The sequence below is a fragment of the Haematobia irritans genome, chromosome 2, assembly GCF_050003625.1.
Source record: "Haematobia irritans isolate KBUSLIRL chromosome 2, ASM5000362v1, whole genome shotgun sequence".
Classification (NCBI taxonomy): domain Eukaryota; kingdom Metazoa; phylum Arthropoda; class Insecta; order Diptera; family Muscidae; genus Haematobia; species Haematobia irritans.
Window position 1 is genome coordinate 151,923,463 of NC_134398.1, and position 17,024 is coordinate 151,940,486.

The 17,024-nt window shown below is 36.3% G+C and overlaps 1 protein-coding gene across 1 annotated transcript; it reads left to right on the plus strand.

Moving 5' to 3' along the window:
- The first annotated feature begins 9,556 nt into the window (after positions 1–9,556).
- LOC142226551 (uncharacterized) lies at positions 9,557–11,028 on the plus strand. The gene is made up of 2 exons (XM_075296622.1): positions 9,557–9,677; positions 10,316–11,028. Exons 1-2 carry the CDS (start codon positions 9,672–9,674, stop codon positions 10,685–10,687), a joined length of 378 nt encoding a protein of 125 aa, XP_075152737.1. The 5' UTR covers positions 9,557–9,671; the 3' UTR covers positions 10,688–11,028.
- Positions 11,029–17,024: the final 5,996 nt, after the last annotated feature.

Below are 17,024 nucleotides of genomic sequence, written 5' to 3' on the forward strand. Positions count from 1 at the left end.
CGGATGACAGGAATATGGATGAGGCAGAATGACCTAAGACTGAACTAGGGACGTAAAATACCGCAGCTAAGGTCATCTTATTTGGTGTTTGCAGAAAATAATTCGGAGCTTTATTGGACAGAAAGATGAATTTGGCACACATAACGATACCATCATACTTACCTCTCGTGCACAATTTGAAGCAAATCACAGCAAAACTCTGGCTTTTAAGGCCATATAATTCCAAATCGGGTGAAAGATGTATATGAGAGCTATATCTAAATCTGAACCGATTTCGACCAAATTTGGTACACTTACCGACACTATTAAACGTACTCCATGTGCAAAATTTGAAGCATGTCAGGGCAAATCTCGGCTTTTGAATTCATATAAGTTCAAATTGGAGCTACATCTAAGCCTGAACCGATTTCAACCAAATTTGGTACATTTACCGATACTATTGAACATATTTGCACCAGGAGCAAAATTTGAAGCAAGTCAGGGCAAAACTCTGCCTTTTGACGCCATATAAGTCAAAATCGGACGAAGGATATATATGGGCGCTATATCTAAATCTGAACCGATTTAAATCAAATTTACCAAGCATTGGTAGAATATCAATATTGCTCCCTATGCAAAATTTCACGGAAATCGGTAGTAAACTTTGGACTCTGTGGTCATATGAGTCTAAATCGGAAGAAAGATATATATGGGAGCTATATCTAAATCTGAACCGATATGGCTGATATTTTGCAAGTTTTTCGAGACTCATAAAATATTCGGATGTACGGAATTTGAAAAAATCGGTTGCCATAAAATATATACCAATCAACTCAGAATCACCTCCTGAGTCTATCTAGCGCTTGGTGTCCGTCCGTCTGTCCATGTATTTGTTCTTCACAGGTTTCCGGTCGCAATTATAAACCGATTTTGATGAAATTTGGGACAGGAAGTTTTTTGAGCACAAGGACGAAAGCTTTTGAATTTGGAAGAAATTGGATCAAATTTAGATATAGCTCCCATATATATGTATCGCCCGATTTCGACAAATGGGGTCACGTTGAGCTTTTTTTTCGAATGGATCGTCACCAAATTTGGCAAAAGATAATATTTCTCGCCGCCCTTCAAGTCTGCAAAATTTCATCCAATTCGGTTCAGATTTAGATATAGCTCTCATATATATGCATCGCTCTATTTTCCCAAATTTGGCCATAGTACTTTATTTATTAACCAAGGTTACTTAAATTTTAAATTTTGATGTATCAGCCGATCGTATTTATACGTACTTGTAGCTCTTACATAAGAATATTGCTCGATTTTTACAAATTTGGATTTATTACCCACACATAGTGGTCAGGGTATAATAAGTTTGATCGGCCAAAAAATGTGCCTACCAGAAATATTGATTTTAGACCCCATAAAATATATACCGATCGACTCAGAATCACCTCCTGAGTCGATCTAGCGCTTGGTGTCCGTCCGTCCGTCTGTCCATGTATTTGTTGTTCACAGGATTCCGGTCGCAATTATTAACCGATTTTGATGAAATTTGGTACAGGGAGTATTTTGGACACAAGGACGAACGCTATTGAATTTGGAAGAAATCGGATCAAATTTAGATATAGCTCCCATATATAAGTATCGCCCGATTTCGACAAATGGGGTCACGTTGCGCGTTTTTTCAAACGGATCGTCACCAAATTTGGCAAAAGGTAATCATTTTTATCGCCCTTCAAGTCTGCAAAATTTCATCCAAATCGGTTCAGATTTAGATATAGCTCTCATATAAAGGGTGGTTAAAATTTCAAGGGCCGATGTTGATTTTGAATAAAAAACAAACTATTTAGGAAATTATTGTAATTTTATTTTATTATGATATATTGGAGTTACCCAATTATGTATGGAACAAAATATCGGCCAAATGGGCGCCGCGACCTCGGTGGCACACCTCCATCCGATGGTCCAAACTTTCGATGACGCTGAGGCATAATGGAGGTTCTATGCCATTAATGTGCCGAATTATCTCATCCTTTAGCTCTTGAATTGTTGCTGGCTTATCCACGTACACCTTTTCTTTCAAATAACCCCAAAGAAAAAAGTCCAACGGTGTCAAATCACATGATCTTGGCGGCCAATTGACATCGCCATTACGTTAGATAACACGGCCATTGAATTTGTTGCGCAAAAGAGCCATTGTTTCGTTAGCTGTGTGGCAAGTGCCTGCTGAAACCACATGTCGTCCACATCCATATCTTCCAACTCGGGCCATAAAAAGTTCGTTATCATCTCACGACAGCGAAAACCATTTACAGTAACTGCCTGACCGACCTCATTTTGGAAAAAATACAGCCAGATAATGCCGCCAGCCCATAAACCGCACCAAACAGTCACTCTTTGTGGGTGCATTGGTTTTTCGACAATCACTCTTGGATTCTCATTCGCCCAAATGCGTCAATTCTGTTTATTGACGAATCCACTGAGGTGAAAATGTGCCTCATCATTGAAAATGATTTTCTTCGAAAATTGATCATCCACTGTTGCCATTTCTTGGAATCGTTTAACACGTTGTTGGATTGTGCATCTCTCCATGGTTCAAATTGAGTAAGTCTGAAATAGAGAAATGTCAAATAAAATTCGGAAAAAAACTTGGCGTTTGGGAGCCACCGTGGTGCAATGGTTAGCATGCCCGCCTTGCATACACAAGGTCGTGGGTTCGATTCCTGCTACGACCGAACACCAAAAAGTTTTTCAGCGGTGGATTATCCCACCTCAGTAATGCTGGTGACATTTCTGAGGGTTTCGAAGCTTCTCTAAGTGGTTTCACTGCAATGTGGAACGCCGTTCGGACTCGGCTATAAAAAGGAGGTCCCTTGTCATTGAGCTTTACATGGAATCGGGCAGCACTCAGTGATAAGAGAGAAGTTCACCAATGTGGTATCACAATGGACTGAATAGTCTAAGTGAGCCTGATACATCGGGCTGCCACCTAACCTAACCTAACCTAGGTGTGGTTCACATTCAACATCGGCCCTTACAATTTAACCACCCTTTATATGTATCGCCCGATTTTCCCAAATTTGGCCACAAAACCTTTATTTATCAACCGATCTTACTCAAAGTTGGCTAAGTATAATCTTCTATAGCACTAATTATATGTGCAAAAAATCATCGAAATCGGTTCAGATTTAGATATAGCTCCCATATATATGTATAGCCCGATTTTCCCAAATTTGGCCATAGAACCCTTATTTATCAACCGATCTTACTAAAAGTTGGCTAGATCCAGTCCTCTATAGTACTAACTATATCTGCAAAATTTCATCGAAATCGGTTCAGATGTAGATATAGCTCCCATATATGTATCACCCGATTTTGAAAAATTTGCCCCTAATAACCTTATGTTTGACCATACAGGCCTCATTTCTTAACTGATCTTACTCAAATCTTGCACAAGGTAACCTTTTGTGGTATTAATTAAACCCGCAAAATATTATGCAAATTGGTTCAGATTTAGATATAGCTTCCATATATATGCATCGCTCGATTTTCCCAAATTTGGCCATAGTACTCTTATTTATTAACCAATGTTACTCAAATTTCTAATTTTGATGTACTAGCCGATCGTACTTATACGTACTTGTAGCTCTTACATAAGAATATTGCTCGATTTTTACAAATTTGTATTTATTACCCACACTAATTTAACGATTTTCTCTTTTTTTAATAATGGGCTCAATATTAGTGGCATACTAACTCCGTAGGTGCAATATCAACACATCCAGTGTTGCTAGAAGTAGGGGAAATTCCCCATATGTAGGGGTTTTCTAATATTTAGCGTCTTGTAGAGACATAGGACCACAATGTAGGACATTTTCACTCAACACAATTTGTAATAATTTTTACATTTTGGTGGCTCTAGAGGAGGAAATTAGAAGCCGGCAAGGCTTGATTTTTAACAATGTGTGGTAAACTTTATTTCAGTAGAAAATTTTGTCAACATTTTTTATTTCTATAGAACATTTTGTCAAAATTGTATTTCTATAGAAAATTTTTCCAAAATATTATTTCCATAAAAAATTTTCCAAAGTATTATTTCCATAAAAAATTTTCTCAAAATTTTAACGAATTTTATTTAACGAAAAATATAGTAGGGAAAATTGTTTGGGAATGTATGGGAAAGTAGGGAACTTTTTTTGTCCTTGTAGGGTAAACCGAACATTGTCCGTGGCAACATTGACTATGAGCTATAGCCAGATTGACACAAAGTACCCATAGACATGTACCCTTAATTTTCTTAAATATGCAACGGCGGTTTATCTCCCAGTCCTATATGTTACCACACAAATGCTTATGATTACTAATTCTGTAATGGTGGTTTAGGGTATGATATAGTCGGCCCCGCTCGACTTTCTACTTTACTTACTTGTTTTGTTTAATATGTTATATCCCCCGTATGGACTAACTTACAATTTAGAAAATGGTGTTAAGAATTTTTTAAGATACCTTGCCATCGGCAAGTGTTACCGCAACCCAAGTAATTCGATTGTTGATGACAGTGTTTAGTATAAGTTTCTGCGCAATCCATGGTGGAGGGTAAATACATAAGATACGGCCTGGGCGAACTTACGGCCGTATATACTTGTTATACCCTCCATCATAGGATGGGGGTATATTAACTTTGTCATTCCGTTTGTAACACATCGAAATATTACTCTAAGACCCCATAAAGTATATATGTATATTCTGGGTCGTGGTGAAATTCTGAGCCGATCTAAGCATGTCCGTCCGTCTGTTGAAATCACGCTATCTTGGTCCATATCGGTCCTTAATTATATATAACCCCCATATAAACCGATCCCCAGATTTGGCTTGCGGAGCCTCAAAGAGAAGAAAATTTTATCCGATCCGGCTGAAATTTGGTACATGATGTTGGTATATGGTCTCTAACAACCCTGCAAAAATTGGTCCACATCGGTGAATACTTATATATAGACCCCATATAAACCGATCTCCAGATTTGGCTTGCGGAGCCTCAAAGAGAAGAAAATTTCATCCGATCCGGCTGAAATTTGGTACATGATGTTGGTATATGGTCTCTAACAACCATGCAAAAATTGGTCCATATCGGTCTTTAATTATATACAGCCCCCATATAAACCGATCCCCAGATTAGGCTTGCGGAGCCTCACAGAGAAGAAAATTTTATCCGATCCGGCTGAAATTTGGTACATGATGTTGGTATATGGTCTCTAACAACCCTGCAAAAATTGGTCCTCATCGGTCCATAATTATATATAGACCCCATATAAACCGATCTCCAGATTTGGCTTGCGAAGCCTCAAAGAGAAGCAAATTGCATCCGATCCGGCTGAAATTTGGTACATGGTATTGGTATATGGTCTCTAACAACCGTTCAAAAATTGGTCCACATCGGTCCATAATTATATATAGCGTCCATATAAACCCATCCCCAGATTTGGGTTGCGGAGCCTCAAAGAGAAGCAAATTTCATCCGATCCGCCTGAAATTTGGTACATGATATTGGTATATGGTCTCTAACAACCATGCAAAAATTGGTCCACATCGGTTCATAATTATAAAGCAAATTTCATCCAATCCGGTTGTAATTTGGAACATGGTGTTAGTATATGATCTTTAACAACCGTGCCAGAATTGGTCCATATCGGTCTATAAGTATATATAGCCCCCATATAAAACGTTCTCCAGATTTGACCTCCGGAGCCTCTTGGAGGAGCAAAATTCATCCGATCCGGTTCAAATTAGGAACGTGGTGTTAGTATATGTTCGCTAACAACCATACCAATATTGGTCCTATCACACAAAAATTGGTCCATATCGGTTCATAATCATGGTTGCCACTAGAGCCCAAAATAATCTACCAAAATTTTATTTCTATAGAAAATTTTGTCAAAATTTTATTTCTAGAGAAAATTTTTTTAAAATTTTATTCGGTTCATAATAAAATTTTCATCATTGTCAAAATTTTATTTCTATAGAAAATTTTGTCAAAATTTTATTTCTATAGAAAGTTTTGTTCAAATTTTATTCGGTTCATAATCATGGTTGCCACTCGAGCCAAAAATAATCTACCAAGATTTTATTTCTATAGAAAATTTTGTCAAAAGTTTATTTCTATAGAAAATTTTGTTAAAATTTTATTTCTGTAGAAATTTTTGTCAAATTTTTCTTTCTATAGGAAATTTTGTCAACATTTTTATTTCTATACAAAATTTTGTGAAAATGTTATTTCTATAAAAAATTTTGTTAAAATTTTATTTCTGTAGAAAATTTTGTCAAAATTTTATGTCTACTTTGTCATACTGAATTATATACGTATTGGATCGATCTTTTTTATTTAATATATACCACGTATGGACTTACATACAATTTAGAAGATGGTGTTAGGAGGTTTTAATATACCTTGCTATCGGCAAGCGTTACCGCAACTTATGTAATTCGATTCTGGATGGCAGTGTTTAGAAGAAGTTTCTACGCAATCCATGATGGAGGGTACATAAGCTTCGGACTGGCCGAACTAACGGCCGTATATACTTGTTATACCCACCACCATAGAATGGTGACGGGGGTATAATAAGTTTGTCATTCCGTTTGTAATGCATCGAAATATCGATTTCCGACTATATAAAGTATATATATTCTTGATCAGGGAGAAATTCTAAGACGATATAACGATGTCCGTCTGTCCGTCTGTCTGTCTGTCTGTCTGTCTGTTGTAATCACGCTACAGTCTTCAATAATGAAGCAATCGTGCTGAAATTTTGCACAAACTCGTCTTTTGTCTGCAGGCAGGTCAAGTTCGAAGATGGGCTATATCGGTCCAGGTTTTGATATAGTCCCCATATAAACCGACCTCCTGATTTGGGGTCTTGGGCTTATAGAAATCGTAGTTTTTATCCAATTTGCCTGAAATTTGAAATCTAGAGGTATTTTATGACCATAAAGAGGTGTGCCAAAAATGGTGAGTATCGGTCCATGTTTTGGTATAGCCCCCATATAGACCGATCTCCCGATTTTACTTCTTGGGCTTATAGAAACCGCAGTTTTTATTCAATTTACTTGAAATTGGAAATCTAGAGGTATTGTAGGACCACAAATACGTGTGCCAAAAATTGTGAGTATCGATCCATATTTTGGTATAGCCCCCATATAGGCATATCTCCCGATTTTACTTCTTGGGCTTATAGAAACCGCAGTTTTTATTCAATCTACCTGAAATTGGAAATCTAGAGGTATTGTAGGACCATAAATACGTGTGCCAAAAATTGTGAGTATCGGTCCATGTTTTGGTATGGTCCCCGTATAAAACGACCTCCCGATTTGGGGTTTGGGCTTATAGAAACCGTAGTTTTTATCCAATTTGTCTGAAATTGGAAATCTAGAGGTATTTTAGGACCATAAAGAGGTGCGCCGAAAATGGTGAGTATCGGTCCATATTTTGGTACAGCCCCCATATAGACCGATTTCCCGATTTTACTTCTTAGGCTTCTAGAATCCGAAGTTTTTATCTTATTTGCCTGAAATTGGAAATCTAGAGGTATTGTAGGACCACAATTATGTGTGCCAAAAATTGTGAGTATCGGTCCATATTTTGGTATAGCCCCCATATAGACCGATCTCCCGATTTTACTCTTGGGCTTATAGAACCGCAGTTTTTATTCAATTTACCTGAAATTGGAAATCTAGAGGTATTGTAGGACCACAAATACATGTGCCAAAAATTGTGAGTATCGGTCCATGTTTTGGTATGGTCCCCATATTAAACAGCCTCCCGATTTGGGGTTTGGGCTTATAGAAACCGTAGATTTTATCCAATTTACCTGAAATTGGAAATCTAGAGGTATTTTAGGACCATAAAGAGGTGTGCCAAAAATGGTGAGTATCGGTCCATATTTTCGTATAGCCTCCATATAGACCGATCTCCCGATTTTACTTCTTGGGCTTATAGAAACCGCAGTTTTTATCCAATTTACCTGAAAATGGAAATATAGAGGTATTTTCAGGTCATAAAGAGGTATGCCGAAAACGGTGAGTATCGGTCCATATTTTAGTATAGCCCCCATAAGAACGATCTCCCGATTTAACTCCTTGGGTTTCTAGAAACCGTAGTTTTTATCTGATTTGCTTTAAATTGTAAATATTCTGGTATTTTAGGCTCACAAAAACGTGTATCGGATTAAGTTTTTATCGGTCCATTTGGTAATGCCTCCATATAGACCGACTTCACTTCTTGAGGGTGTAGAAAGCGCACTTATCATGAAAATTGCTTGAAACTCAATGTAAAATTTCCAGATTTTACTTCTACAGATTTAAAATTTCAAATCAAAACGTTATTTTATAATTTTCTTGCACACTTACAAGAGATGTTAATGATTCCTCTAAAACTCAAACAAAAATGGTTCTTATAAATCCAGAATATGATATAGTCCTCATAGGTGCAATCATTAAATTTATCTTCGGGAAGTGTCCTCAAGTCCTCAAGTCCTTCTGAAATTTCAAAGGAACCCCTAACATTTGGTTCATGGTGGTGGGTATTTAAGATTCGGCCCGGCCGAACTTACTGCTGTATATACTTGTTTTTTTACTAGCATTGTGTTCCACCTTGGGGAGTTAACCAACATAAATTTAAGTCTATAGATTTTGTAGAACTTTTGCAAATTGTATCCAGATCGGGTCAGATTTAAATATATGTATATGTGCACATAAACCTTTACATATTGCACCTAACAAATTTGAAAGATTTGAGATGGTATCGAAAATGTAGATCTTTTGGACTTTCCTTACATGTTTAATAATGGACTCAATATTACTGGCACACTACCTCTGTAGATGCAAGCTCAAGTATTTCTTTTAACATCAGACATTCAGATTGAGATAAAGTTTCCTTAGACATGTATGCCATATTTTTTTTAATAAGGAAATACGGTTTATATCCCAAACCTATTTCAATGATAGCCCACAAAAGCTTATGTTAAAATAAAAGATTTTAGATTTCAACAGATCCTTAGATATCATATCCATCGTGCAAGGTAGATACATTTTATTGAATATAATTTTGAAAGGCAATCATACAATCAGAAAAATAAATCCATATCCTATAATGAAGGCTATTACAAATAATCTTTGAAAAAACATCTTGAAATTCAGAGCAAATTCCAGTGCTCAAATTGACCTATACCACTCAAAGGTAACCACAATGCAGTTAATTGCAAGTAATGTTGCAGTCGTTTTTTTTCAGCAACATTGGTATATGTTGCTGAAGGTAGTCCACTGCGGCTGAGGCCATTCATAAGGCCGTTGGCGGTACATAGCAGCAGCGATACAAGTGGAGGTGGTACTACAATTATCAGGTGCTCTTATGCTCGAATTAAGAAGAAAAAAAAATCAAATCAAACCGCTCACTTTCATGGCTTAGAAATTCTATTGTTGTTTGTGGAAGTGTGCCGTTTATGCAGTATATCGATTTTTTGTTTGTTTGTTTTGGTATGGCATTCTAAATATACATTTAATTGCCAATATGAAAAACACGCCCCAATTGTAACATAATTTGGTATAAAAGTTACTATCATTTTCTTAAGAAAATCAGAATCGAATCTAAAGTCGTTCATTAAACACAATTTCCATCTATTCTCTATCACATCCTCTCTGACAACATGAAGGTATATACATAATCCTGGCAATATTTCAAAATTAAAAATTCAAACTTTATTTTTTTAATGAAAAATATTGAATATTGAGTTTTTGAGACTCCTAGCTATGGTTTCGAAGGCATACCGTATTTTTGGAGACAAGATTTAGCCAAAATCAACTAGAAAGATTTTGTTTAAATTGATTAAATAATTAATTCAAATAAAAATGAAAAAAAAATTAAAAATTTGTTAATTATATTTGTTAATTATATTAAATAACAAATTAATAACTGAAATAATTAAATTAATATTATAAATAAATTTGACAAAAAATAAAATAAAATAAAAAATAAATAAAATAAAATAAAAATAATTAATACTAAATATAAAACAAAATAATTTTGTTATAATAAAAATAAAAATAAATAAATTCAGCATAATTTATTTATTATAGTTTGTCGTCAACATTAATAGATTTTTATTTAATTATTTCAGTTATTAAATAAAAAAATAAAACTTTATTAGTTTTATATCTCCGCCATTGTAAAAAACTATTAAATATAATTAACAAATTTTCTAATTTAAAATAAATAAATATAATATTTTATTTTCCAATATTTTTTTTATTCCAAAAATTTTCATTTTCTCTCTTCATTTCCTTCTTACAGTTCGCTTTTGCCGTAGTCTTGTTGGCCCTTGCTGTTGGTGTCCAATCCTCCGGTTGGGGTGGTCCCTGGGGAGGCCCATGGGCTGGTGCCTGGGGAGCTCATGGTGCTTGGGCTGGTCCATGGGCTGGACCATGGGGAGGTCATGCTGCTGTTGATCTAAGTGCTCATGCTCCTTGGGGACTACCCGGTCATGGTGCATGGGGAGGTTATCCTGGCATTTCCTTGAGTCAAGGACCAGGCCATGCTCATGGTGCTCACGGACCCGGTGTTTATGTTGCTAAGACTCGTGGTGCTGTCCATACTGCTCCTTTAGCTGGTCATTTGAATTCCGCCACTTCTGTGAATGTGGCTCCAGCCCCCGGTACCCATTAATAAACAACAAACAAACATTTCTCACTGACACAGGACATAAGCTAGTTGTAAAATTCTATATCACCTCCATATCTGATGACCCCTGTAAATAGGGATTTCTGCAACAACAATCGCAACATACTCCGACACTCTTCTCCTACCCCTGCATCTTTCAGTCTTTCTTTCTTCTCTATCTATTTAGAAATAAGTTAAAGAATTTAGAGAGTAATTGCAAAAAGAAAAAAAATGAAAAAAAAAACGAAAAAGGATATTTCCACAATTTCATGAATCTGTCTTTGCTCTGTTATAAGTCACTTTATTTTATGTTAAAAAAAATAAAATAAAGTTTTAAATAAACTGAACACACATTTTTTTAAATATTAGAGTTATTTTAATGTATTTATGACATTACAGGCGCAAACAGTCAAATCTACATAGAAAATTTTCTCAAAACTTTACTTCTATAGAAAATTTTTTCAAATTTTTTTTCCATAGAAATTTTGTCAAAGCAATTTTAAGGAAACTTCGCAAAAGTTTATTTATGATTTATCGCTCGATATATTTGTATTAGAAGGTTAGGAAAATTATAGTCATTTTTCGACTAAGCAGTGGCGAATTTACAAGGAAAATGTTGGTTTTTTGACCATTTTTATCAAAATCAGGAAAACATATTTATGGGAGCTATATCTAAATTTGAACCGAGTTCAAATTTGGCACGCATAGCTACAATGGTAATTCTACTCCCTTTGCAAAATTTCAACTAAATCGGTTCAAAAAATTGGCCTCTGTGGTCGTATGAGTGTAAATCGGGCGAAAGCTATATATGGGAGCTATATCTAAATCTGAACCGATTTCAACCAAATTTGGCACGCATAGCAACAATGCTAATTCTACTCTCTTTGCAAAATTTCAACTAAATCGGTTCAAAAAATTGGCCTCTGTGGTCGTATGAGTGTAAATCGGGCGAAAGCTACATATAGGAGCTATATCTAAATCTGAACCGATTTCAACCAAATTTGGCACGCATAGCAACAATGCTAATTCTACTCTCTTTGCAAAATTTCAACTAAATCGGTTCAAAAAATTGGCCTCTATGGTCGTATGAGTGTAAATCGGGCGAAAGCTACATATAGGAGCTATATCTAAATCTGAACCGATTTCAATAAAATTTGGCATACTTGCCTACACTACTAATTGTACTTCTAGTGCAAAATTTCATACAAATTGGGATAAAACTCTAGCTTCTGGGACCGTATTAGTCCATATCGGGCGAAAGATATATATGGGAGCTATATCTAAATCTGAACCGATTTCAATAAAATTTGGCGCATTTGACTCTAGTACTAATTAGATATATATATATATATATATATATATATATATATATATATATATATATATATATATATATATATATATATATATATATATATATATATATATATATATATATATATATATATATATATATATATATATATATATATATATATATATATATATATATATATATATATATATATATATATATATATATATATATATATATATATATATATATATATATATATATATATATGGGAGCTATATCTAAATCTGAACCGATTTCTCCCAAAATCAATAGGGTTCTATTCTGAGCCAAAACATATATATATATATATATATATATATATATATATATATATATATATATATATATATATATATATATATATATATATATATATATATATATATATATATATATATATATATATATATATATATATATATATATATATATATATATATATATATATATGGGAGCTATATCTAAATCTGAACCGATTTCTCCCAAAATCAATAGGGTTCTATTCTGAGCCAAAACACATACTTGTACCAAATTTGAAGTCAATGGGACTAAAACTGCGACCTAGACTTTGGTTACAAAAATGTGCTCATGGACAGACGGACAGACGGACATCGCTATATCGACTCAAGAGCCCACCCTGTGCATTTTTGCCAAAAAGACACCATGTGTCCATCTCGTCTCCTTCTGGGTGTTGCAAACATATGCACTAACTTATTACACCCTGTTCCACAGTGTGGCGTAGGGTATAATTGACCAAATTTTATTTCATTGGAATATCTTGTTAAAAATGCATTTCTGTAGGAAATTTTGTCAAAATTTTATTTCTAAAGAAAATTTTGTAAAAAATGTTATTTCTTTAGAAAATTTTGTCAAAATTTTATTGCTATCGAAAATTTTATAAAAATTTTATTTCTATAGAATATTTTGTAAAAATTGTATTTTTATAGAAATTTTGTTAAAGTTTTATTTGTATAGAAAATTCTGTCAAAATTTTATTTCTATGGAAAAGTTTGTCAACATTTTATTTCTATTGAAAATTTTGTCAAAATTTTATTTCTTTAGAAAAAAATTGTCAAAATTTTATTTCTGAAGAAAATTTGGTCAACATTTTATTTCTATAGAAAATTTTCTCAAAATTTTATTTCTATAGGAATTTTTATCAAAATTTTATTTCTATAGGAAATCTTGTCAAAATTTTATTTCTACAGGAAATCTTGTCAAAATTTTAATTTTTTTTCTGTAGAAAATTGAAGTACCCTTTAGATGGAAATCTACCAAAATATGTAGAATTCTACCAATCTACCAACAGTATAAAAAAAAAATTAAAAATGTCTACCAACTGTGGCAACTGTGCTCCAGAAACCCAAGAAGTCTAATCAGGCATTATGGAGGCTATACCAAAAAATGGACCAAATCACACCATATACGACACACTTATTTATGCACCCAAAATACGTCTTCACTTTTAATTTCAGGCAAACCGGATAAAAACTGGGATCAATTTTGCAGATAAAACAAAATCGGTCTATACCAAGACATAAACCAAATCACACCATATTCTGCACACATATTTAAGGACTTTAAATACCTCAACATTTTGAAGGCAAATAGGATTAAAATTGTAGTGTCTAAATGCTCAAGATCCCAAATCGTACAGTCGGTTTGTATGGGGGCTATATTAAAATCTGGATCGATATGACACATCTTCGAACTTGGCCTGGCCTGGAGACTGTAGCATGATTACAACAGACATACAAACAGACAGACATCGTTATATCGTCTTAGAATATCCCAGCAAAAAAAGGGTAGCCACAAATGCAATTAAAATTTTCTTTCTGGATGCGAAAGTAGTGCAAATTTGGCTCAGAAGCAATGAATTTTACTTGAGCTTGTCATAGGGTAAAAGTCATCGTTTTAAGCATCGGCTGCATTGCTTTCGCATTAATTCTTCAGATGGGATTCTATATCAGCATTTCGGAAAAACTGGAAAAATATTTCGTTAAAAATTTTTTAGAAAAATTGGAAAAAGTATTTCTTTAAATTTTTTTCGATTTCTATCTATACATAGAGAAATATAAAATATTTCTTCCACGTCTTCCAAGAAATTTATCGTCACACTGTTCACATATTTTTTGCAAATATCCATTATATTACTATTCCTTACTGTATTTTATACACAGTAACATAAAGTGTAGAAAATTTAAATATAAAACAGCGAATTTTGATATATCACCTAAAATCTCTAGAGAAGGATTTTTGGATTCCTTGAAGTGTATTCTGATTCGTGATAGAATTCTGAGTCAATCTAGCGATGTCTGTCCGTCCGCACGTCCGTTTGTGAAAAATGTATCCTTAGCATCGCCTGGTCTGATAAATGACGTTTCGTGCAATTCGTCATTTCATTTGGTTCAGACCACCTCCCCATAATTCTCACCATTAACCGACCCTCCGATTTCATAACTTCTGAACACCGGACGTTTATAAATCAAAAGAAAACCAACTGGGAAGACTTCAGAGAATACACAGATAGCCGCTTCAGGGAGCTCCCGTCCCCCTCTCATGTTCATGTTGCCCAGAGGGTGTTCCGGGACATCATCAACGCAGCAGCCGCTCGCTTCATACCCGATGGTCGACTTGCCCAAGGGAGGGAGGACTCGCAGACGAGCGTGATGAACGCCGTCGTGCTAACCCTGCTGATCCTAGAATCAGGGAACTGAATCTATAGATTAGTAAGATAGTTGACGAGCACAAGCGGAACACTTGGTTAGAGCACCTGAAGCAATGTAACTTAGGAACAGGATCTGGTAAATTGTGGTTAGTAGTGAGATACCTCTCGAACCCCACCACAAGGGATGATGGGATCGCAGTCACCTTTGGCGACGTGACGGTGACGGATTCGAAGAGATGCGCCAGATTTTTCAACCAACGGTTTGTCGAGCATCCCGAGAGTGATAGAGAAAAGGAGAGCCACTCGTCGCATACGTGGTATCCGAGCCGATGACACACCACAATTTACCACACCCGAAGTTACTAATGTCATCAACAGTGCGAAACCATCCAAGGCGCTGGGCCCCGACGGATTTTCAATGCTAATAGGAATACTGGGAGTTGAGTACCTGACCAGACTCCTCAATTTGTCCTTAGAATCATTCATTATACCCGATGTTTGGAAGATGGGTAGGGTGATTCCCTGAAGCCAGGCAAATACTCGAGTAAAGGCGAATCGTACAGACCGATATCCCTTCTCTCGCCAGTAGCCAAGACACTTGAGGCACTACTCCTCCCCAGCCTTGTGGAGAATTTTCCAGCTGCCCACCATCAACATGGATTCCGTAAGGTACATAGCACGACGACAGCCCAGCATGCCATTTCAGCACACATCAATATGGGACTCAATCAGCCCAAGCCGTGTCACAGGACGGTCCTCGTGGCGCTTGACCTATCGAAGGCATTCGATACGGTCAACCATGCCACACTATTCTAGGACATCGAGAATCATCGTATGTGGAATTCAGGGACAGGAAGTCAAAACCCCGTAGGGTTAAACAGAGAGTTCCCCAGGGTGGGGTGATATCTCCGGCACTGTTTTATCTCTACCTGTCCTCGATTCCACCCCCTCCTGACGGCGTCGAGATTGTATCATATGCGGACGATTGTAAAATCCTGGCCCATTGTTGATGACATATGCGATCGATTGAACGTCTACATCGCTGATCTTACCAGTTATTTCACTGCAAGAAAGTTGAGGATATCTCCCACCAAATCCTCAGCCACACTATTCACTACATGGACGGCGGAAGTAAGCAGGCAGTTGAATGTCAGAGTCGACGGCGAAACAATTCTGGCCACAAATTACCCCAAGATTCTCGGGGTCACATTCGACAGCCTTTTTAAGTCGTCCGGCCATGCCACTGCAATTTGTGATTAGCTCCGCGGTAGAAACAAGGTCCTCAAGTCGCTTGCCGGCAGCACTTAGGGTGTGGACAAAGAAACCTTGTTGACTACATATAAGGCAATTGGCCGGTCAGTGGTAAACTATGCAGCGCCAGTGTGGACACCTCAAACGAGCGACACGCAGTGGAATAACATACAGACTTGTCAGAACTCTGCCCTTAGAACTGCAACAGGATGTCTCCGCAGTACACCCCTGGATCACCTTTATGCGGAGACCAAGATCATCCCAGTGCGTCGACACAATTACATGTTGTCAAAGCAGTACCTCTTGGGTCGCTATCGTAGTTGTCATCCATATTGCGGATAGACAACCTCCACCCAGGAATGTAAGGGTGGATCTTCACCTTCTAGAGCCCGAAATCCATCGTTATAAAAGAGAGCCTCTAGATAAGGCAGCATACCAGACACGTCTGAACAGGATTCATGGGAATACTGTAGTTGAAGCGGTGAGAAGCTACAAGGTTAATCCTGTTGTCGTAGTCCGACCGCCGCCCATAACACCGGAGGAGCGAGACCTCCCACGGCAGACCAGGGTAGTTTTGGCCCAACTAAGATCAGGCAAGTGCAGCCGCCTCAATTCCTATTATCAGTTATTGATAACAGAGTAGTTGACGGGTGTCCCATCTGTAATCAAGGGCCACATGACACTCGTCACCTTTTCGCTTGCCCAGTGATCTGGTGGTGAGACGGGTAGTAAGCCTACCTCCACTCTGAACACACCCCATCCTTGTCGCAGAGTTCCTTGACCTGGCTACTAGTTGAACTACACAAGCATAGAACAAAATGGAGGAGACTACATTAAAACGTGTTGCAACAACAACAACTAAAAATAAAACGCTCGTCCATCTATCCTCTTTGCAGTCCAAGAGGGTGTTCCTAAAATAAACAATATATGCAATTAATTTTACATTTTGCACAGTGAAGTTAAATCGAAAAGCTCACTTCTCAAATTTAAAGAAAATTTCAAGGAAAATATATGTTTAAATGTTTCTTTAAGGTATTCCAACTAAACGATATCCAATGTTCTTCTAATTTCTTAGAAAACATGAAGTG